The following is a 24,113-nucleotide window of genomic DNA, read 5'->3' as shown; positions in this document are numbered from 1 at the left end:
TCATACAGGTACACAGAGCATCAGTCCTATCACTCCTCTATCTTCATTAGTCACTCATACAGATACACAGAGCATCAGTCCTATCACTCCTCTATCTTCATTAGTCACTCATACAGGTACACAGAGCATCAGTCCTATCACTCCTCTATCTTCATTAGTCACTCATACAGGTACACAGAGCATCAGTCCTATCACTCCTCTATCTTCATTAGTCAGCTCATACAGGTACACAGAGCATCAGTCCTATCACTCCTCTATCTTCATTAGTCACTCATACAGGTACACAGAGCATCAGTCCTATCACTCCTCTATCTTCATTAGTCACTCATACAGGTACACAGAGCATCAGTCCTATCACTCCTCTATCTTCATTAGTCACTCATACAGGTACACAGAGCATCAGTCCTATCACTCCTCTATCTTCATTAGTCACTCATACAGGTACACAGAGCATCAGTCCTATCACTCCTCTATCTTCATTAGTCACTCATACAGGTACACAGAGCATCAGTCCTATCACTCCTCTATCTTCATTAGTCAGCTCATACAGATACACAGAGCATCAGTCCTATCACTCCTCTATCTTCATTAGTCACTCATACAGATACACAGAGCATCAGTCCTATCACTCCTCTATCTTCATTAGTCACTCATACAGATACACAGAGCATCAGTCCTATCACTCCTCTATCTTCATTAGTCACTCATACAGATACACAGAGCATCAGTCCTATCACTCCTCTATCTTCATTAGTCAGCTCATACAGGTACACAGAGCATCAGTCCTATCACTCCTCTATCTTCATTAGTCACTCATACAGATACACAGAGCATCAGTCCTATCACTCCTCTATCTTCATTAGTCACTCATACAGATACACAGAGCATCAGTCCTATCACTGCCCTATCTTCATTAGTCAGCTCATACAGATACACAGAGCATCAGTCCTATCACTCCTCTATCTTCATTAGTCACTCATACAGATACACAGAGCATCAGTCCTATCACTCCCCTATCTTCATTAGTCAGCTCATACAGATACACAGAGCATCAGTCCTATCACTCCTCTATCTTCATTAGTCAGCTCATACAGATACACAGAGCATCAGTCCTATCACTCCTCTATCTTCATTAGTCAGCTCATACAGGTACACAGAGCAGCTGTCCTATCACTCCTCTATCTTCATTAGTCACTCATACAGGTACACAGAGCATCAGTCCTATCACTCCTCTATCTTCATTAGTCACTCATACAGGTACACAGAGCATCAGTCCTATCACTCCTCTATCTTCATTAGTCACTCATACAGGTACACAGAGCATCAGTCCTATCACTCCTCTATCTTCATTAGTCAGCTCATACAGATACACAGAGCATCAGTCCTATCACTCCTCTATCTTCATTAGTCACTCATACAGATACACAGAGCATCAGTCCTATCACTCCTCTATCTTCATTAGTCACTCATACAGATACACAGAGCATCAGTCCTATCACTCCTCTATCTTCATTAGTCACTCATACAGATACACAGAGCATCAGTCCTATCACTCCTCTATCTTCATTAGTCAGCTCATACAGATACACAGAGCATCAGTCCTATCACTCCTCTATCTTCATTAGTCACTCATACAGGTACACAGAGCATCAGTCCTATCACTCCTCTATCTTCATTAGTCACTCATACAGGTACACAGAGCATCAGTCCTATCACTCCTCTATCTTCATTAGTCACTCATACAGGTACACAGAGCATCAGTCCTATCACTCCTCTATCTTCATTAGTCAGCTCATACAGATACACAGAGCATCAGTCCTATCACTCCTCTATCTTCATTAGTCACTCATACAGGTACACAGAGACAATGCTTCACTTTTCACCTCTTTCTTCTCATATCGTGTATTACGCAGAACGTTTTAACACGTTCTGCATTAACATTACATTAACGTTCTAACAAATGTATTTCTCTGGCGTTTGTCCACAGATGTCTGAAAAGCTGCGGTTCTTCGACCCCCAGCTGAAGGAGAAGCCGGAGCAGGAGCTGTTCAATGAGCCTTCCTGGCTGATCCACCTGAGACAGCTGGACGGACAGATCAGGGTGAGGAGGAGAAACTGCAAACTGACATGACAGCACAAGTATTTATTTATAGATCAGGGTGAGGAGGAGAAACCTTATGGAAACTGACATGACAGCACAAAAGTATGTATTTATAGATCAGGGTGAGGAGGAGAAACCTTATGGAAACTGACATGACAGCACAAAAGTATGTATTTATAGATCAGGGTGAGGAGGAGAAACCTCATGGAAACTGACATGACAGCACAAAAGTATATGTTTATAATCGTATGCTTGAGGGATTAACAATATATATTGTATGAAGGAACTAGTTCAATGAAAGAAAGGAAAAATTAGAAAAGTCAGACTTGAAATAAACTAAAAATGTTTTTTATTTTGTGTGTATATATATATATATATATATATATATATATATATATATATATATATATATATACATATATGATGATATGTTGAGGTAGACCGTGATGTGAAATTGGAACTTGTGGAACACAAACAAGGTTTTTTCTGTGTAATTAATTGTAGCCACTGGTTGTGTCCACTGTTCTCTTAGACGGGGGTGATCGCCTACAATGCAGACAGAGCAACCCCGGCGCAGTACGACTGCAGCACCCCCAGCTCTGAGATGGACCCGCCTAGCCCGGCTGAGCCCTACACCATGTCCCAGGAGTTAGACGGCCCCGCCCCTGACAACCCTCTCATGAGCTCCTTAATGCCTGGGCCCCCACAGGGAGTACAGCTCATGCCTCCAGGTGTGTGTGTGTGTGTGTGTGTGTGTGTGTGTGATCCTCTCTCTCTCCCTCCCTCTCTTTCTTGAGGACTTTTATTATTAGGCTTATTAATATGCTTGAACTGTTCTTTGATTTGTTAATGGATGAATGGAAAAGTTTGAATTGACGGTAAGCACCAAAGTAGGGCAGGGCAATATATTCAAATATTCTCTCTCTCTCTCTGTCTCTCTCTCTCTGCTAGCACCCACCACCATCCTCCAAGACGGGATGGTCCCCCCACAGCCCCCCACTGATGTACCCCAGTTCTACCCGGTGCCCCCCAGCATGCCTGGACCCCCAGGCCAGATGCCAGTCTCAGGCTACCCTCAGCCTCCTGGCTTTGCCCCTCCTCCCTTCCAGCCTCAGTCCCAGCCTGAGCAGCATGACATGTATCCAGGCGCCCTGCAGCAGCCTGGTGCCCCGCCTCCTCAGACGGGCCACATGTCGCCTCACATGCAGCAGCCTGGTGCCCCGCCTCTACAGATGAACCACATGACGCCTCACATGCCCCCTCAGATGCAGCAGGCCCCGCCTCTACAGATGAACCACCCGCCCCCTCACATGCAGCAGGCTCCGCCTCTACAGATGAACCACCCGCCCCCTCACATGCAGCAGGCCCCGCCTCTACAGATGAACCACCCGCAACCTCAGATGCACATGCCCCCTTCCCCTGGGCACCCCCCTCCAGAGATGCAGAACGCTCAGCCGATCTCTTCCTCCCCACCCAGAAGCGTCCTCACACCCCAGATGGACTTCTACGACCAAATGGCTCACATGGTCAGTATTCAGCCAGAAGCATACTGACCATGTGACACATGTGGTCAGAAGCATACTGACCATGTGACACATGTGGTCAGAAGCATACTGACCATGTGACACATGTGGTCAGAAGCATACTGACCATGTGACACATGTGGTCAGAAGCATACTGACCATGTGAGACATGTGGTCATTGAAGTCCGTCCATACATGTCACACTCCCCCCCCCCTTTCCATTGCAGTCATGTCACATGACTTGTTTAGGCCGATGGCCTGTAGATTCCAGAATTTAAAAAATAAACATAATGTAATGTAATGTAATGTTATGTAATGTAATTTTTTATTCAGTCATTATACATAACAAAATCACAGTATAAACAAAGTCAAAACAACCAGAGACTGAACAGGCTCAGGCAGAAGCAAAATGCTTATGCCTGACCTAATTTCTACTCAATTAAGCTCTCCTCCAAAATAAAATAAAAACAACAACAGAAAAGTAATTTGCAACAGTCAATGTTTACAACACAGAAAAGAAAAAAAATTAAACAGCATCAGAAAATGTATTCACACTTATAACGCTCAAAAATAGCTTCAGAAACCATTTTTTTGAAAACCAAAAGCGAATTACACATCTTCAAATTTATATGTGCATCATTCCAAACTTTCACCCCAACAGTGGAAACGCATCTCCTTTTAATCTCTTTTTTTTAGCTTTTTGCACATTAAACTTGCACACACCTCTTAATCAGAACATTCATGTCAGACCTGTCAATTAATTATTCATCACAAAGCTCAGTGGATCATTTTTGTTTTCAAAATGATTCGTCTACATGGAAAATGTGATCAATAGGTCCTGTAACCATGTTGTCTTTCCTCACGCTGCAGGGTCCTGGGAGGAGATCCAGGACTCCGTCACAGTCTTCAATGCACTTGGTGAGTTTCTGTTTGTCTCACTCAAACGGTTGAGGTATGTCTGATACATTAGATATTAGCAACATTGAAAATGTCCATTTCAATTCTGTTTGGGATGACGTTCAACAACTAGGAAAGTGTGAGTTACTAAGCCGTTGTGACAGACTTCTACCTCAAGCTGCTTCTCACTACAAAAGCACTCCTGCTACATGAGACTTCAAAGGATGAGATATTCAGTGAAGGATTCTATATGTTTTCTCTATTATTCATATCTGATCTTATGTGCTTTATAGGCTTCTGGACATCGCTCTCGCACCACCTCTGAGTGTTCCGCTCACTCCGGGGGAAGAGAGCGAAGCAACTCGTTTATCAAGCAGGCCTCACCACCTCCACCTCCCATTCCTGAACAGCCCCGCAAGGAGGAGGCCAAGAAGACCAAGAAAGCCTCGCCTAAAAAGGTCCATATAGACAATGCATTCAGGTCTTCTAACAGCACTCCCGGAATCTGAAAAGGTTATAGACAATGCATTCAGATCTTCTAACAGCACTCCAGGAATCTAAAAAGGTTATAGACAATGCATTCAGATCTTCTAACAGCACTCCAGGAGTCTAAAATGGTTCATATCCAGGGGTGTCAAACTCATTTTAGTTCACGGACAGCATGCGACCCAGTTTTGTCTCAAGTGTGTTATCTCCGCTTAGCTACCATCAAACAAATGATCAGATCTACTATCTGTAACGGTCCATTACAATTGATGGCAACTCTCAATTCTCTATATTCAAGGGTAATGAAAATAGTTTACCATTTAGTGATGAATACAGAAAACATGAATAGGCACCTTAATATTTAATTGCTCCTGAAACCTTTTACCTCTTAGCCTTCACAAGTGCATCACATTTGATTGAAGGACTTCTCAGTGCAATTTTTATAGTCATCTGTTGGCTGGATTGGACCCTCTGCCGGGCCGGTTCTGGCCCCCGGGCTGTATGTTTGACACCCCTGATATAAAGGTAAAGGTAAAGTCCCACTGATTGCCTCCAATAATCTTTTGTCACTGGCGGTCACTTTCTTTCCACATGGTTCATACAAAGTCTTAAAAGTTTGTAAAATGCTTATTTTAACCGTTTTTTAAGGTTAGGAATAAGCTTGAATGTGAATGTACTCCTTGAAAAATGCTTGATTTTTAACATTATCTGGTGTTTCATCTATTTTACACAATCACTTGTGTAAAAAAAAAATCTTTTAATATTTGAAATTTAATTATCCCGTCATCATATTTGTTTGTTCTCCTGGCATCTCACTCAAGACCCGGACTGGACCGCACCGCAGCTAGATTGACATGTGCGGAAATCAAAAGGGGGCGTTTCTAAGTCTCGCTCTATGATTTATCAAATAATCATGATCAAAGTTAATGTGAACAGCTGTTAAAATAAACAAAGTGACATAATATATTGATTGCTGTGGGTATGAAGTAATACTGTAAATTATATTTTTTGCAATTGCATTTATAGTAACAATTTAGATGTGATGAGTGTGTAAATCTTTGGTTTAGAAAGTACTTGAATTGTATTCTTTACAAACCCTTTTTCCATCATTCTCACAGGGTGGCGGTGGCTTGTTAAACTGGCTCCCTTGGAAGAAGAATGAGGTTCACTTGCCAGATGACAAAAATAAATCTGTAAGTTAGAACCGTTCTTTATACAAGTTCTACCTCATCAGTCTCACATGTTCTCACAGGTTTGTCATGAGAGAACATGTCTGCGTTCTTTATCAGATTGTGTGGGACGAGACGAAGCAGAGATGGGTTGACCAGAATGAGCCTGAAGAGGAGGTCTGTGATGCTCTACCGGGCACATTTGCTTATTTATTTATTTATTTTTATAAATTGTTTATTGATCACATTTTTAAACATAAAAGAAGAAAAACATAAGAAGCACAAAAGTTAGAGTAAACACACAAAATACAAAGTACATACAAAACAGATCCAGTCACAGCATAACCCCCCTCCCCGCAGGACATCCCCCCCACACACCAAGCCACACATAGAAATGTCTCACAGCACTACTGTATGTGTGAATTATTTATTTATTTGTTTTAGGCACACTGGCTTTTTTTGTTTGTCTAAACTGACCAAAACCTGATCTTCATAGATCAACCACTTCTAATGTTCTCATTGTTATGATCATCCGTTAGAGTAAGCCCCCTCCACCACCTCCCCCTGGCGTGCCCAAGATGCCTCACATGCCTGGGGTTCCCGGAGGGCCTGGCATGCCCCCGGGTGGTGGGCCTCCTGTCAACATCTTCTCCAGGAAGGCAGGTGAGTTCTGCACTCAGTGGCTTCACAAACACTCTTTTGACCTTACATAAAAAAAAAAGAATTGTTAGAGAATTTGAATTATTAGTTGGACAAAAAATATTTTAAAGTGCTGATGGAAAATGAAAAAACAAAAATAAAATGATATATTAATATAGTGTTGGCATTTGTTGTTTCCCCTATTTCCTGCCTCTTAACTGCTTCTTTGTTCTCAGGCACTAAGAGCAGCAGATATGTGGACGTCCTGAATCCCAACAGAACTGCTAAACCAGGCGGATTTGCCCCTGCCCCAGCAGACATCTTTGCCCCCCTGGCACCCATGGCCATGCCAACCAACCTGTTTGTGCCTAGCTCAGGTGTATATCATGTATCAAACTAATATCGCTAACCAACCTGTTTGTGCCTAGCTCAGGTGTATATCATGTATCAAACTAATATCGCTAAGTGATACACACACACTGTGTGTGTGTGCGCGCGCGCACGTGTGTGTTCTGCAGATGGGAGATCAACTTTAACAAATTTTCTTAATCCATCACAACTAAAATACATGATTGTTGTATTTCAAGTTTTACCACATTACACAATTCATGTTTAGCTCTCACACACACACACACACACACACTTGTACAGTCATGTATTCATAGTATTCCGTTACACCACATGGCCGTCTTGGTACGAAAATAACAGGTGATTGTAATAGATTAACAGATGTTTATAACCAGACAGCCACAGCCAATCAACTGTCTTATCTTGTAAGACACCATATTGGTAGGAAATGCACGTGACATCGTGCCCAATGAATATGGGCAGTTCACTTTGAACAGTAGGTGTGTGCTGTACCATAACGTTTTGGACTTTTCAATAAAGTAATTTTCTGTTGTCTCATGTCTCATCAGCGCCTGATGATCAGCAGCCTATGGAGGGCAGTGAAGGAGGGAACCAGGAGCAGAACTCCCCAAACCCCAGCGCTGTACCACAGGTAGGGACTCTTTCTGCTTCACCCTGTCAGGTGATGTTGAGGCATGAATATTGCCCCTTTTGCACTTTCTTTTGGTTCAACAATGAATGAAAATGCATCTCAGCTTAATTGTATGTAGAAACACAATAAAGCAACACAATTATTTCCATTGCGGTCCTTGATATGTTAATGGTAAGATCAGATAGAAAAATCAAGGCTGGCAGTGATCTTGATAACAAATCATTATGAACTAAAAGCACATATGGCATAACGGTTCAAGCAACAATAACCCAATACAATCAAACAACACAATACCACAATCAATTAAATCTGTGTTATTCCTATAGCCTAACTGTACAAAATGAGGGAGCACAGAGTTGTGGACCAAGGCAGCTCAGCAGGCAAAGTAGTAAACAAAATTGAGAAGGGAGCTCCTTGAATTTTACAAAAATAGTATTTTAATCCCGAAGTAATATATTCGTGTACACAGCAGTGTTACAAACAGAATATATCTTCAATAGGGTACACGGGCAAACAAAATGCTACGCGCGTTTCAACCACACAGGGTCTTCCAGCCTTAATTCAGGATTAAAATACTATTTTTGTAAAATTCAAGGAGCTCCCTTCTCAATTTTGTATTCCTATAGCCTAAGAATCATTTATTTTCAAATGATCCTTGAGTGAGGATTTGAGCTGCTTTTTAAAAAGGTGTGGACTTGCTTTAATGAAAAGATCAAGTTGCATTTTACGCCATTTTTCTCATCACATCACAAAAATACTCCGTTAGCTGTCAGAAGTTTAATGATTCAATCTAATCTCGGCTCTGGTCATTTTGCTTATAGAGAGTAATCATTGAATACTGGCCGTCAGTGATTGAAAGACTTTTCCTAATTGAATGGTAACTGTGTAGTGCGACATAAATGCATTATTAGCCTAACTAACTACCGTAATTCTTTCTGCAAGCAATTTGAGCCATATGCTTCACTGTTTACTGGCTGAGAATAATTACTTCTGCCATCATAAAATGGTTATCCTGAGCCAGCCTGCATCAAGTATACAGTTGGAAACTCTGTTCATGCAGATTCTGCTTTGCTCTTTTCATTGATCTGCGCAGATGTTCAACCCGATGTTTCCACCTGGTTCAGAAGGTCCTCCCATGCCTGATGGCACACAGTCAGGGGAGGTGAGACAACCTTGTCCCGTCAGCTGGCAGCCCAGCAGTCTGCTACTCGAGCTACCACACTACCTTCACGCCACCATCGAAACATGATGCTCTACTCCTAACAGCCTGTGTGCCTGTGTGTGTGTGCCTGTGTGTGTGTGTGCCTGTGTGTGTGTGTGTGTGTGTGTGCCTGTGTGTGTGTGTGTGTGTGTGTGTGTGTGTGTGTGTGTGTGTGTGTGTGTGTGTTTGCGCGTGTGTGTGTGCGTGTGTGTATGCCTGTGTGTGTGTGCTTGTGTGCCTGTGTGTGTGCACCTGTGTGTGTGTGTGTGTGTGTGTGTGTGTGTGTGTGTGTGTGTGTGTGTGTGTGTGTGTGTGTTTGCGCGTGCGTGCGTGCGTGTGTGTGTGCGTGCGTGCGTGTCTGCGCATGTGCGTGCGAGAGAGAATTACAAGGTGAAAATTCATGCGCGGTCCACTTAAAATCTTTCCTCATAATCATGCAATATGTGTGGCCAGGACAACATGTCAAATCTCAGTTCCATTGGCTGTTGAGTCTAATTCTCTCCATCTCTGTCTTGTTTTGATCAAGAACCCTAATGTCCTAATGCTGATTTCATTATTCTCATTCTGAACTGGTGGAGGCAAATCTAATCCAGTGCATGATGGGAGGTGATTAATCTGGGTTTGTGCTTTGTGTTTTTGTCCGTTCTGCTGTCCAGCTCTCACGTTCTAGCTCAATGAGTTCTTTATCACGTGAAGTGAGTCAGCATTTAAACCAGGTACATCTAGCTGGGCCTCAATGCCCTCCACGTCCGCTCTCACACCCACCTGCCAACCACACCCCTTTGCCACCCACCTAGCACCCCCATCGCTCACCTAGCACCCCCATTGCCCACCTAGCACCCTGCCACATCACAAGTCGCACGCCTCACCATTTGCCCGTCAAGCCTTGCCGCCCATCCAGCCTGAGATGCCTGCCTGCTCTCTCCAGCATTACTCACTGAACTCTGTATCTGTTTCATACAACCCAACTCATTCAAGATCATCCCAGTTGGAGACCGTAGTCGGGTTTCCCTCCACCTGTTTTGATGCGAAATTTCAATTTGCGCATAAAAAAACTGAGTGGAAACGCTGCCTAATTCGCAAAAACCTCCAAATATCGCAAAAAGGTTTTCACGCTTGAGGGAGGCGGAAAAGTCGGGTGTATCGATAAAAGAAAAATGCGAAACGTGCGGTGGAAACAGTTTAATCGATATTCCGTTGTCTCTACATTCAAAAACAACACAGTTTGCCTTGATCAGTGCAAAACATGACATCCTGGGTAGCCTCCACACAATAGAGCTACACACGGTAAATAATGGTACGCGCAGCACAATACCCGCCGTGGTAAACGGAAGAATTTTATTTTATTTTATTTAACCTTTATTTAGACAGGCGAGTCATTAAGAACAAATTCTTATTTACACTGACGGCCTGTGGGGTAAGGGAGAGGGGCTGCAAAAAGAGTCATGTTAAGGATAAAAAAGGATAAAAACAGTGCATTATAAAACAGGGTATAAAACATCAACATTCACATATATAAGAAGACTGGGATATTAACTTTAAGGCGACTCACTTCTAGACTTGAATGAAATTGTATTCACTTACTATCTGCTCCGTGGATTAGCATTTTACAATTTCTGAGCCGAAATTGTAGCATAGCAACGTTGGTCCACAAACATTGCTATTTTACATTTTTTTGGGAGATTGGGTTGGGATTATAACGTTAGTTTGCAGAGTCGCACCTGGTAATCCAGAAATGGCGTTATGGTACCTTTGTCTACTTGTAGATCATCAAGAAACTTTAAATTAATAACGTTAGATGTGTTTAATAGAGCTGTATATCAGGTCTAGCAGCTGATCAGCAGCTCAGACAGCCTCAAACACCAGGTGATTGACAGCTCTCTAATTCACAAAATAGCAGTGGATGGAAACGCGCATTGTTTCACATTTTATTTTGCCGACTTTCTGAAAATTCGATTAAAAGTTGCGATGCATTTGGATGGAAACCCAGCTAGTGACTGACTGCATTGAAGATACATTTTGTTTTGTTACACAGATAAACCAACGACACGTGAAGGCCACTGGATAACTGGTCAGTCGTACTGTAGATCAGAGAGTGACGCATGCTGGAGAGTGTTGCAGCTTCACTCCCTTGCCTGTTCCCATAGGAGCACCAGCTGACATTAACCCTCCACACTGCTTTGCATGCTTACTAAAACAAGTGAAACCAGTGGTTTGTGGATCCAGCAGCTCCTTGTCATTACTGATCCAGGATGATGTGTGTATTATTGTGATGTGACAGCAGACAACTTTCATGGGCAGAATGGAGCAAAGCATTTGGAGTCTCACAGACCATAGAAGTACTGGGATGGTAAAGGTTTTGCACTGGAGTAACTCTGCCTGTCCTTTGCAGAGTCATCCTGTCCAAGGAAATCCACCCCCTGGAGGCGTAACCTTTTATAACCCCGCCCAGTTTCCACAGGTGAGGATGAACAAACAGAAAACGAGAGCATCATTATGGGACAATGCAGGGACCCTGAACTGGAAGTCTGACCAAGTATCTTGTTCAGTTGAATGCATGAATTGCTGCCTTCAAATAGGGCTGGGTATTCGCAAGGACCTCACGATACGATACGTATCACGATACATGGGTCATGATACAATTGTATCACGATACATTGCGATACAATACATATTGCGATATATTGCAATACTCTACATAATTTACTGAAAATGTTAAAATAGAGCTAAAAACAAACACGCTATGTACCACGCAGGTAGTGTAATAATACGTACATCACTTTATATTGATAACTGAGTGGACAAATTTAATAAAAACTACTGGGTGTTGAGTGTCTTACTGAATGCACTGAAATAAAAAGTATTCTTATTGTGTCACTGAACACACGGATGTGCAAAACATCGATATGACGATATAACGATATATCACAATATTTTTCTGAAATATCGATATAGTATTGCAGAAAAAAGTATTGCGATATATTGCCGTATCGATTTTATTGCACAGCCCTACCTTCAAATGCGGTTGTGTTTTCACAAGAAGAGTCCAGATGAACTCTGACCTCTGTGGTTTTCATGACTTCGGAAGTGGACATTTTCGGAATGCTCCGAGTTCACAAGTTATGACGGGTTGTTGACGTTTTCAGAAATGGCGGAGGCCATGGAAGTTCATTTTTCGGTGGATGGTAAGTTAATATATTGTAATCTTAGTCGTATGGAGTTTTTTGTAGTCATTTTGGAACATTTCTGAGGAAAATGTTGATATTCCTCTATCATTATTATGCCTTTGCATTTCCTGCCTTACGTTACCCGCTTGCTTTGTTAGCCTTGGTGGCTTCTAGACGCAGCGTTGTGTCACAGCAGTGCTCTCACCACTTAACCACTTGAACGCAAAGCATATATATTATATATATATATATATATATATAGCGTACGCAACTTCCCATGTCATAACCACGAACTCACGACTTCCATTTGAAGGCAGGTGTTTGTCTGCTGGTCTCATAACCCCAATTCTTGGTCCTTGTGAGTCAGTAGTGACAATGTCCTCTCATTTCTGTTCAATCAGGCACATAAGATATAAACTAAAAGCAGCATCTCAAAGTTTTCCTTTTCACACCTTGATCTTGTCTCATTGTTTGGGCTGTTTTGTTTCCTCCTCTCTTCCTAGGCAAGTGTGCCATCAGGAGGCGGAGTCCGTACGGGTCGTCTGGGCGGTCAGCGGCAGTACCCGGTGTTGAAATGAACACCTGGCCGAGAGATTGTAAACAGACTGGTTTGATGGAGTGATATCCTGACCGGGAGAAACTGAAGCACATGGACATACTGCTTTCTGTCTGAAGGATCCTTCCTGTTGCCCCCAGCTAAGAAAAGCATATTGACCATCACTCAAACCTCTAAACCACTCTTTCATCTTTTTCTGTAGTCCAACATTTTCCATTGTTTTTTTTTAGTAGGCAAGGTGTTTTCTTGAAGGGCTTTTTTCCTGCATCCAAACTGAAACAGACAATTGTACAGTGGGTCTCAACACACACAAAAGCTTACGCATGGATGCATTTATACGAAAACTGTGTGTTTATAATAGACTCAAGTAGTGTACCATAAATACTTTTGCTCCTCTAATCTGTCTGTGATGGCTGACCGGAATCGTTAGTTACAGTTTTCCCTCAAATTCAACGTCGTCGTCAGCAGAGAACAACCTTCCCAGCTCCTGTTTTCACTTTTCCTTTCGTGTGTCCAAGGCCCTGGAGTGACGTGTGTGTGTGTGTGTGTGTGTGTGGAATGGAATGGAATGGAATGGAATGAAAGTGACACCTCTGAACTTCATCTTATATAATTTAATATGTTCATTTGTGGTCCCCCCCCCCCCCCCCCCTTCATTTGTGGCCCCGCCCCCTTCCCCCCGCGTCAACTGGAGATGGCATTTTGTGTGCAATGTGGTGAGTGTGAGTAGTGCAGTGTCTGCTGTGTTCCCCTCTCAGTCGCCCTCCACTCAGGAAGGATCTTGGCGTCTCGGTTAGAGACACTGGAAAGTGGAAAGACTGTCCCGGAAGTTTGTCAGTGTTAGAATGTTGCTTGTTTCCGATATTTATTTAACTGTCCTGCCCATCAGCAACTCTTCACTTTCAAGATGCGTCGGTTAGGCTCGTGGTCGTCCCCTCCTCTCTGACAAGTCTGACAATATGAGAGAAACCAGGAGTGGTCTTCAGAACTGCAGGATTCAGGACTAAAAAAACATAATTTTAAATGTCTCTAAAAATAATGAATTTATCCAAATATTTGTATATCTGATTGATTGTATTTATGAGCTGTAGTCATAAAAGTGTGTGGAGAGCAACTATTTTTTTTCCTGATTAGCTTTGATCAAATGCAGTTATAATCCATTAGGGATCCATTAGTGTCTTGGATTCACATTCTGATCATTTCTATTGGCCGCTTCTGCAGATAAATAGACCATCTAAATTGTGAAATAAGAGCTAATTGTACCCAAACTACTTCCTTGTCATTTTCCTTTGCTGACATGTGATTTGTTTTAACTAGCTGTTATCCCAAATCCCTTGCTTCTACTTGGTTCCTGATAAGTGTTTGTGTCATGTGACCACCAGGTTATGATTTTCAAAGGTCCCCCTTTCATTTGAGATAAATGATTGATTTTCCCCGTGTTTAGAATTCATGTACAATTCTTGACAAAAAAGTTAAGGAGAAAAATCATGGTAATAAAGATATTTTTGCGCTCTTTAGCACTTTGAAAGATTATGTCTATGGGTTTTATTCATTATTTAATTTTGTGAAATGCTTATTTGTAAGAATATGTGATCAATATCAGAAACTGTGATTTTAAAATACAATGGAAGTGTCTCATTATTAAATGACATGACATTAGAAGTATGTTTTCATCTCCTTTTGGCAAGCATCTGTACCTGAGAAAAGTACCTGGCAGTTGTGGGGTTGACACAAAATAGTAATATGCCATTATTGTCAATACATCATTGATAGACATCAAAGGAACATTGCAAGACTGACTGATAGAATTTAATTGTATTTTACCTCAACTGAAAAAAGTGAGTGAACCTGGACTTAGGAACATAAATTAGATGAATTTCATTTTGGGAATAAAGTTCTAAATGACTTATAATTGTTGATTAATTTCATATTGTTAATGCATGTATTTTAGTACAGTTCTGCTGAAGCTTATGGTGTCCCTTCAGAACCCGAGTCAATTCTCAATCAATTAAAATTGCGACTTCAGTCTGACCTGAGTCCAAGTCATGTGACTTGAGTCCCACATCTGGTAGGGGGGTCCTGACTTGCAAGTTAAAGTCTTGGCAGTCTAGTCTAAAAGAGGATTGATTCATCGTAGAGCTGACACCTGGTGGTGATGTACTGTAAGATCATCTTCTTGACCATCCTAACTCCTCATGTTATGTTGAATGGAAAATCTGTCTTTACGCTCTGTTCCTTGGCAAGCACCTCATTCTTCAATGATTATATAGACATAAGCTCATCAACTATCTGTTATTTATTCCTTACTATGATCGATTTTTAGCAGAAAGTGGACATGTCACTTTTACATTTACATCAGTATGAGAGGTGCACTGTACAAATACAAACCCAAAAACTACAAATACATTGGTGACCCTAGACTGTTGACAACATCGTCCCATATTGCAGATCTTGATCTCTCATTGTGGAAGTCCTGCTCCCAGTCGGAGCAAAAGCGGTGGGTAAATATGTGTCATTCTACAGAGGCAGAGAAACAATCTAGCAAAGTGACCCCGGCCATGACTGGGGCGCAACTCCATTCATTCATTATTCCACATTGTCAGCTCAAAGCGGTTTCCCAGATGCTCTCCACAGACTGTTTAAATTACATCAGAAATCTGGATAAAAATGTCTGACTTATATTATCATGCTCTTCTGGGATAATGGAACATTGTTCTTCCAGTCATTCATGGAAATGTTACTCCGGATGCAAAATGTGGCCGTCCTCTTCTGTCCAAATACTTCTCGTGTCATTTCATTATCGTTGAGAAGGTTCACTTAAAGGTTTCCAGCGCTGCCTGTGCTTTGTGAACAGCAACATCCAGCATGGCGTGGTCACTGAGCATCTGGAGGACAGTGGCTGGCTCCATCTCCAGTAGCATACCTAGAGAGAGACAAAACAAGCATGCTTTGATACGTTATACGGTGCAACTGTGCAAACACACTGGAAACAGAAGCGAGGTGAAGCATCTGAAGCATCATTTCAGTGCCCTTGTTAACAGATCAGACTAGTCACACCAGCCACGGCTCGGCGCTGGTGGCCTGCAGTGATAGTTTCCGCCTCTGGTCTATTTTTGACGTGACCCGCGAGCGATTGTGTGCAGTCAGGCATGAAGTCAGTACAAGTTGTGACCGACGTGGAGCAAAACGCTTCTGGTGTGAATGGCCAGGCTCCTGCTTGAGCCTAATTTACGCGTGGCCCTGCTTCCATTTCCAGTGTGTTTAGACATTAAGATACTGCAGGACATTAAGATACTGTAGGACATTAAGATACTGTAGGACATTAAGATACTGCAGGACATTAAGATAATGTAGGACATTAAAGTGGCTTTTAAACATGAAGTCTGGATCATGTCTGGCTAGCAGCTAGCAGGATATTTTCCAGTTTTACCTTTTTAAACATGAGGGGTCTTTGTTTAGAAACTGCTGGAAAAGGTCAGTATTCTCTCTGCCAGTGGGCGGGGGGAGGGGGTGCGGGAGCATGCACGTTATTCCCTACAAGGCAAATAGTTGTCGTGTGAGTCGTCGAAAACAGCTTTAGCGAATCTTTAACCAAACTCCATTCAAAAACATGCCGTTTTAACTCGAGGGTCCATTCCGACCGCTAGGGGTGGCAGTATGCCAAAAATGAGCGCTTGTTACATAAAGCCGCCCAGTCAAAATAGTGGTCGGACCGTCGTCAATCACTGTGGGTGATTTATTTTACAAGTGGCATTCAAGTCATATCTGACTAGTTTTCAATGTATTTCTCCCCACAAAAGTTAGGCTAGGCCTATGTCTCACTTTTTCTGACATGGATCAGCAGCGCAGCAGTAAGCTCTCTCCTCTCCTCGGTGTGATGGACCAGACCTGCCTGCCTGCATAGCTGAAGCGCGTTGGGATCCCTAGCCTCTACCAAACAATTCAAAGCCGTTTGCAGCACTTGAGGAAACCGTGAGTTTGCTCGTTTAATTCGTTGATATAAGCGATTGCCCGAACGATTCATTAATTAATAAACTAGTGAATGTGAAGTGCCACCACCTGCCCACTCAGACATGATCGGGATTATGAGCTGCCAGTGTTTAATAGGAACCGCTTTTCCTATTATGCGGATGTTACACCGGGGACCGAGATGAATAAGATACGGACTCGCGGGAGTGTGCGTAGGCCGGCTAATTGTTGTTTAACATGCAGGCCAACCGGCTAGGAGCTGGTTATAATACGGATTCCACTGCATGTTAAGAAGTGGCTTAAGTTCCCTAAGATACTGTAGGACATTGTAGGAGCAATGGTTCCCAAACTGGGGTACGCAGGGTAATTGCAACTCTTTCACTCCATTTCTTATTTTGTAATGTGATATTCTTCAAAAGGTGGCTCATCATTGTTTCATTGCATCATTATGCTCCAGTTTTCTCTTGCAGTTTTCAAAGAAACATGTTGTAGTCGGGTAAAGGGGGTACTTGGATTCATAAATCAGGGAAGAGAGACAGAACTAGAGACAGAATCAGCCAACCTGTAATATCATTTGCATGAAGTGGATCCAGCTCCTCCACCAGTGAGAACAGCTTCTCTCCGAGTCGCTCCGTGTCATCGGTGTCCGACGAGTCGCTGACGTCCGTCTCCACATTCTGCCTGAAGGGGAGCAGGTATGGATTCAATTGAATGCATTACTTAATTCATTTGTGATTGTTATTTGATCTTTTGTTTTGATACATTTGAATTGCAAATGACCTGGAATGCAGGTTGGCCAGAATATGCTACACAAACTATGAGAATATAAATATACACACACAGTAACTAGTCACCTACTCCTTTAGTGTCTTCACAGCGAGGTTCACCTGCTCTTCCAGGAGTGTGGGCTCTGAAAGCAGGTTTAACACTGCTTCTTTGTGCTGCTCCAGAAGCATGCCTGTAGAGGAAGGGATGGTGCAACTCATGGTAGACAGACAGTACACACACTGACAGTAGTGCTGGTACCATGATTAAAAATGACCCCAAAAGGTTGTAAATCTAAAACAACAACAACAAACTCTAGACTAGAGTTTACTCATTATCTGAGTGAAAATCAAGTTAAAAAAATTAAAAAGGATAGTATTGAATTAAGTAATAAAGTAAAACATAAAAAGTTGTTTGCTTACCGGTGATTTTCTGAGAGTGTCCGGTGTTGTAAACGTCCACCAGCTCAAACAGCTGCTCCCCCAGAGAGTCAGAGGACACCGACACGTCATCCTCATCCTTACAAGTTCCCTTGCTGTCAGAAATACACAGTGTTGTGAGGACACTTCAAAAAGTTACAAATCCATGCTACACCACTTTTACAGAATGTCCTACACCATAAACCCCCTTAGAATCTTTATTGAAAGGACTTATCAGCTTTACTGGCAATGAAGCTGAACTACTTTCGATCTATTATCAATGGAAAAATAATTCTAACATACAACAAACTAACAACAAAAACTAAAAATGCCATCAGATGGGACTGTGAATGCCTCAAACCCCTCTCTACTGAGGATGACCAACCTGGGCCCCTGGGTCAGGTGAAGGGCTCGGAGGGCTTACCTGGGCACCTGGGTCAGGTGAAGGGCTCTGAGGGCTTACCTGGGCCCCTGGGTCAGGTGAAGGGCTCGGAGGGCTTACCTGGGCCCCTGGGTCAGGTGAAGGGCTCGGAGGGCTTTCTCCAAAGCTCCGCTCAGCATGGCCTCGTCCTGCAGCATCTGAGTCAGCACAGGCCCTGGCAGCTCCAGCAGCATGCCTGTTGGAGCACAGTGGTTTTCACAACTTTGTCTGTAGTATTTTCAAAGTTATTATTATGCAGAATTGCTAAAGCTGTTGCACCCAATTTATAGAATGTCATCTTTAAAAAGCAGCTGAACACGTTTTTATTCAGACTTTTATTAGCCTGCAGTGACTTGTTCCATTTGATTTGATCTTATTGGTTTTTCCCATAGACTGTATGTTTTTCCTCATCTGTGTTTTGAATTGTTGTCCTTTTTGTCCTACTGCACTTGTATATGTTTCTGTTCCTGTTTTGTCTGCTGTTGCTGGTATTCTATTTTGCAAGGCACTGTGCTGTCTGTTATTTCTATTTTTTATATTGTAAAAACACTTTGTAATTCTGTATCTGTGAAAGGTGCCATACAAATAAACGTAACTTTACGTTACTAGTTACTTATACTTAGTTAATGACTTACTATGAACATGATTGTTATTTGTTCCTTGTTACTTGTGGGGCAACAAACTGACAAAGTCACCAAACCACCACCACCAACAACAACAACAACAACAACAACAACAGCCGGTTCCAGAGGTCAGCTCACCTGTGAGTTTCCCAGCGATCTGTGCGTGTTTGGGGTAAATCAGATTATACAGCTGCTCACCAACTGCCTCCAGGCCCTCTTCCTCGTCCATGACTCGACTCTTCACATTACAACCTGAACAGACTCCTTCCTCTGAACTGAACTGCCTGCTTTCTAGCTGGCTTCACCACCTACAGCAACATCAGCAGCCAGCCAGCGTCAACAACAACAACAACATCCTGGATCAAACCTCCTTGGTCCAGACAGGCTCGACATCACATCTGTTACGAGCCTGTTTTCTCTTGTCTCGACTGCGTTTGTTTTATGTTGTTCCCCGACATTATAAAATAGCTATTAACGCAAGTGATGGAAAAGTGATTTGGACGGTCTGCTGTAAACACAAGGCGCGCAATGATGACGTGGAGGCTCATCGCCCAAAGTGTCGAGGGGATGTTCCTCCGCTGCGTTTATGAAGAAATAGTACTCAGTGAAATGACATTGAAAAAAAGTATTATAATTTAAATATTGCTATAGGTACTATTATAACGCTAAAATGTGATATGTGTAAAACGTGGTCTCGACTGCAATAAAAAAAAATGCAGTTGTCAAACTTGTCAATGCGGAGGGATTTATGCAAAAGCAGCCGTGAAGCGGTTTCCGGCCTCTGCGATCCTTTTCCTCCGCTGAAAGGTAACGTGGTCGCTTCGTCTGTTCGCACCTAATCACAAAAGTCCACTATTTTATCGTCTTGAGTCTGACTCAGCAAGTCAAAGCGAAGATATTTGACTTGTGTAGACTGTTATACACGTCACGAGGCGATACTTGTCAATGAATAGTCGTGAAATTGACCGGTAACTTAGGAGCGTGTCAGGCCGGTTAGCCAGGCCTCGCTACGCTGTTAGCATGTTAGCATTCCACTGGACTGTGTGAGCTAACGCCAGATAGAAACATTGAATACTTGAAATGTACCATCCGTACACTAATTTCTAAATAAACTGACTGCAAAAGTCATGAAACGTTCGATCAATATCTTATTTCGTTGTATAGTGTTGGCCTTAGCTCGTTATTCCGTTACTTAGCCTACATTTGTTTTAATAGTTGATGGTACTGTGACGACCTGTATAGGTGTGTTTGTGTAACGTAACGTTAATCCCATGGCACACCAATCATTCTCCAACAACTGCCAATATTGTTGTTGAAGGTGTGCCATGGGCTAACTACAGACAAACAAGGCTTGAACATGTCGAATCTGACCAAACATCTCCAAAGGACAGACAGCCATGATGATACACCAAACAAACATGTGTGTCTAGGTTTGATTTACTCTTGTCAGTTGACTTGTTGTCCGGTTGTGTCCAGGTTCATCATGTCGTCTCATCTGCAGTGGATGGTCATCAGGAACTGCTCCAGCTTCCTCATCAAGAGGAACGGACAGACGTACAGCACTGTAAGTACAGCATGTCCTCTTGTTGTTCTGCAGCACCAGCTGTACACAAACTACAGTTGTGTCATGTTATTTTAATCCTGTGTAACAGGAGCCCAACAACCTGAAGTCCAAGAACTCTTTCCGCTTCAATGGGTTGGTGCACAAGAAGACTGTGGGCGTGGAGAAAGCGGCTGATGACAAGGGCATCATGGTCGTGTTAAAGAAGCGTGCAGGTGAGCAGCAGATTCTCAAAACCCAACGATTGAGTATTCTTGGGGACACCTTGACGTCACGCAACCAGAAGTAGGGGTACACCACACAGCAAGTCAAAACGCTGAGCGCGGACGAGAATTCTGGGAACAAACGAGTATATCAATGACACGGACGTGTTCTGAGCTTCAGTTTTTAATCTGAATATTACAAAAGACGCCACTGATTCATAAGAGGTCTAAAGTCATGTTATAGCAGTCGGGTGCACTCGGTGACAAGCAAGACATCAGTAAAACTGACAGGTTTTTGTATCGAGTTTGGCGTAACGCATAGGAGAGCGATCCCCGGTTCCCCTGCGTCACATAGCAACAACATCGTCAAACAGGCCGGAAATTGACGGCAAGAATGTCTCATCTCTGTGGGGTAGTGTTTGGTCTTATAAAACGTATAAAAAGTTTTATCATTTTAATGAAAAGCCTGTCCAAGTTGGATATTTTAAGCTGTTCTTTAAAGGATCCAAGTAAAAATTTTGTTGGTTTTTAATTGGTAGAATTAACCTGCAGTTGTTTAGAAATGACATAATACAACATTGCCATTATTTATAGATGGCAACAACAACAAAAATGGTGGCTCAGTCAATAGTAATAGTACTGTACCCAACATGCTCTTTTATTTTTTTCACTACAGGGTTGCCACATGTCTGGAAAGTACTTGAATTTAAAAAGAAAAAATCAAGCACTTGAAAGTGCTTGATTTATAAAGACGTCCTTAAAAGTGATTGAATTGAATCTGAGTTTGAGCCTCTGAAAATTGCTGGGCCAAGCTTGATACACGTTCTTCTTATCTACAGTATCACTCTCCGTGTAGGCTACAAGCAGAAATGCTGAGGATTTTGAGATTGCTTTGAGTTTGTTAATGTTTCATTCCGATGTATAAGTATGACTGGCGACAATTTTGCGTTCGAGGACTTACGGGACTTGTAAATGTGAACGTCTGTGAATTATTGGCCCATAATTTTGAAATAATTTGTCCTTTTAAGTGCTTGAAATAATTGTTGTCCCCATTGTTTTTATTTTTGTTGCTCAGGTCAGCGCAAACCTGTCAACTCGTATCAGAAGATCACCATCAACAAGAACGCCCGTGCCACCCTCAGCAGCCTGAGGCACATCATCGCCAAGAACAACTACAGGAAGGACCTGCGCATGGTGAGTTCACTCATGTTGTCACGGGCCAAAGAACCTCCCAGATGTCATTAGCACCTTTGTTTGTGTGGTCCATCTGGTCCCTAAGTTGACATTTGTGTGGTCCATCTAAAGATGGTCCCTAAGTTGACGTTTTGTCTTGTAAAGCTTCCAAGAAAAGTCATTGTGATTCTGATTTCCCCCCAGGCGGCCCTGCGTCGTGCCAGTGCCATCCTGAAGAGCCAGAAGCCCGTTGTGGTCAAGAAGAAGCGCACCAGGGCTGCCAAGACGGCATAAACGGATTCACGTGGTATAATAAAAATAATAAAGGCTTTTTGTTTGAAAAACACACCACTTTGTCATGCGTCTTCAAAAATGTGACTGTGGATTTTGGTTGGACCTAGAGCTTTTGATTGCAGGATTCCCTCTATGACTGAAAACAGGTGTTAAACTTGCTAGGAAAATGGGCGAAGTTGTTGCATAATTGTCTTGAACTGATAAATACATTTGATCTTTGAAGGCAAATTTCACAAGTCTTTTGTGGTAATGACAGCAATGTACTTAATGGCATTCAGCTTGTTCTTCATCACTGAAGCAGGGCAGGCATGTAAAACATGGAATGAAAGAGCTTTGTTTTCTGGTCCTAGAAATTTGGGAAATTATATTTGTCCAAAAAGTTTTGGGATTTAGTTTTGATTGAGCTGGGCCTGGGAGGGTGGCATCAGGGACCTTAGTCCCAAGAGACAGTTGTAAAAGAAAATATTTGAGCATAGATGGTGATAACTTCAGTGCATTCTGTATGACCAATATGTCATCAAGGAGTGATGGAATTAGAAAACATGTAGCCACTCTGATGGGCTCGAATTTTGAAAGAGGTGGAATTATCTATTCTACCCCAACACACCCTTCAAATAAACTGGGTATCAAAGTTGAGATGTACTAATCCATTTGAATGTAATGGGTACATTTGTTGACCTCAGCTGTTGAGTTGTCCAACATTTAACCACAAAACCTGATGTCCCCCAATCAAAATGTTTTTGTTGAGGGCGTTTGTTGCCCTTCAATTTCAAGGATTCTTGTAGCTTTTTTTCCTTTCCCACCCCACCTGTCAGAATATTTGGGCATTTTCAAAAGTTTTCATTTTCTATATGATATTTAACCACCTAGTATTGGACTTCCTGAACTGGTGTCATCCCTCTGAACATGTGCTGCACGTGAGAGAAATGTACTGCAGCTGGGTGTTTATCGGAAAGCTTGGCATTTTGCTTTTCAAAGTACTGTTTTAAAAGTATTTAAGCCCCTTTTTGGATTAAGTGGATCCTTACCTCTCAGGAAAATGTGCCGTGCCATCTCAGGCTATCTTATTTTTTTATTTTCTCACATATAGACAGTTTTAACTTGACAACAATAACAACCGTCACAACCCACCTGAATATCCGGGTTACTTCCTGTATACATAGCTGAGCGCAGGCTGATATTCGGCTCATATTAAATGTTATCGTTAGGCACGTCTCCGACAGACACATTAACAAGGTAGCCTATTTCGCTCTTTATGTCTTGTAGTAGTTAATAGTAGTTGTTGTTGTGGTTGTTGTTATTTGCCATAACAACCACCCCTGTCAGAAAGACGTGCACACGCTGGGTAGGAAGCGTTGTTGTCCCGGAGGCGATATTTTTTTTCGGATGATGGCGAAGGCATAACCCGCCCCTCTCTGCCTCTGATTGGCCTAGCGTCAAACTTCCATCCAAACACATTCGCTTGGCTATCCTGCATTACATCTCTTTCTACAGTCTGTGGTCAGACCGTCAGACTCAGTGGGTCAGACAGACATACAGCAGTTACGCTTGCTAGCCTGCATGAAAGACGCCAGTGTGTTTGTTTTTAATATAGTCATATCTATGGTTTATAACGCTGCCACTAATCAGAGGCAGAGAGGGCCAGGGGTGGGTTATGCCTTCGCCATCATCCCAAAAAAATATCGCTTCCGGTAAGCTAGCTAGCTAGCTAATGTTAGCTGCTGGTTGGTTGACTAACTAGCGAATGTTAGCCGTTAGCTAACGTTACGCGTTAACTAGACAAACACAGTCATGCAGAGCTCCAAAAACAGAGCAATTCGTGATTTTGTTACTGTAGTTTCTGCAGAGTAACGTCCATGTACCTTGCAAAGGGATCTGACGGATAGTGCAGTAACAGTCAGCAGCTATGATAGCACGGGGGGAGGAAATCCATATATGGTCCATCC

The 24,113-nt window shown here is 42.5% G+C and overlaps 3 protein-coding genes across 3 annotated transcripts in view; 2 read left to right on the top strand and 1 right to left on the bottom strand.

The window, feature by feature from the left end:
* sec16a (SEC16 homolog A, endoplasmic reticulum export factor) overlaps positions 1-14,505 on the top strand; it is a gene marked incomplete at its 5' end in the record, with an annotated part of 29,475 nt that extends 14,970 nt beyond the window's left edge. Inside the window, 14 exons of the mRNA XM_083657734.1 lie at positions 1,988-2,101; positions 2,634-2,832; positions 3,053-3,627; positions 4,495-4,542; positions 4,815-4,979; positions 6,126-6,200; positions 6,297-6,353; positions 6,716-6,839; positions 7,052-7,192; positions 7,733-7,815; positions 8,909-8,977; positions 9,673-9,732; positions 11,409-11,477; positions 12,687-14,505. Coding sequence (XP_083513860.1) covers positions 1,988-2,101; positions 2,634-2,832; positions 3,053-3,627; positions 4,495-4,542; positions 4,815-4,979; positions 6,126-6,200; positions 6,297-6,353; positions 6,716-6,839; positions 7,052-7,192; positions 7,733-7,815; positions 8,909-8,977; positions 9,673-9,732; positions 11,409-11,477; positions 12,687-12,761 — 1,854 coding nt within the window. The 3' untranslated portion in view covers positions 12,762-14,505. The remainder of the gene's footprint in view (positions 1-1,987; positions 2,102-2,633; positions 2,833-3,052; positions 3,628-4,494; positions 4,543-4,814; positions 4,980-6,125; positions 6,201-6,296; positions 6,354-6,715; positions 6,840-7,051; positions 7,193-7,732; positions 7,816-8,908; positions 8,978-9,672; positions 9,733-11,408; positions 11,478-12,686) is intronic.
* A 279-nt stretch (positions 14,506-14,784) lies between these two features.
* On the bottom strand, positions 14,785-19,446 carry LOC310795207 (uncharacterized protein). The gene is made up of 6 exons (XM_083657273.1): positions 19,075-19,446; positions 18,395-18,509; positions 17,896-18,008; positions 17,567-17,666; positions 17,271-17,389; positions 14,785-15,662 (listed from the first exon to the last, which is right to left on the bottom strand). Exons 1-6 carry the CDS (start codon positions 19,163-19,165, stop codon positions 15,553-15,555), a joined length of 648 nt encoding a protein of 215 aa, XP_083513399.1. The 5' UTR covers positions 19,166-19,446; the 3' UTR covers positions 14,785-15,552.
* A 274-nt stretch (positions 19,447-19,720) lies between these two features.
* rpl28 (ribosomal protein L28) lies at positions 19,721-22,221 on the top strand. Its single transcript, XM_083657487.1, has 5 exons — positions 19,721-19,743; positions 20,413-20,500; positions 20,589-20,712; positions 21,776-21,894; positions 22,078-22,221. Exons 2-5 carry the CDS (start codon positions 20,420-20,422, stop codon positions 22,165-22,167), a joined length of 414 nt encoding a protein of 137 aa, XP_083513613.1. The 5' UTR covers positions 19,721-19,743; positions 20,413-20,419; the 3' UTR covers positions 22,168-22,221.
* The last annotated feature ends 1,892 nt before the right edge of the window (positions 22,222-24,113 follow it).

Source organism: Poromitra crassiceps (genome assembly GCF_964638095.1).
Source record: "Poromitra crassiceps genome assembly, chromosome: 21".
Classification (NCBI taxonomy): Eukaryota; Metazoa; Chordata; class Actinopteri; order Beryciformes; family Melamphaidae; genus Poromitra; species Poromitra crassiceps.
The sequence above is the reverse complement of the archived record's forward strand: the minus strand, read 5'-3'. Positions and strand labels throughout refer to the sequence as shown.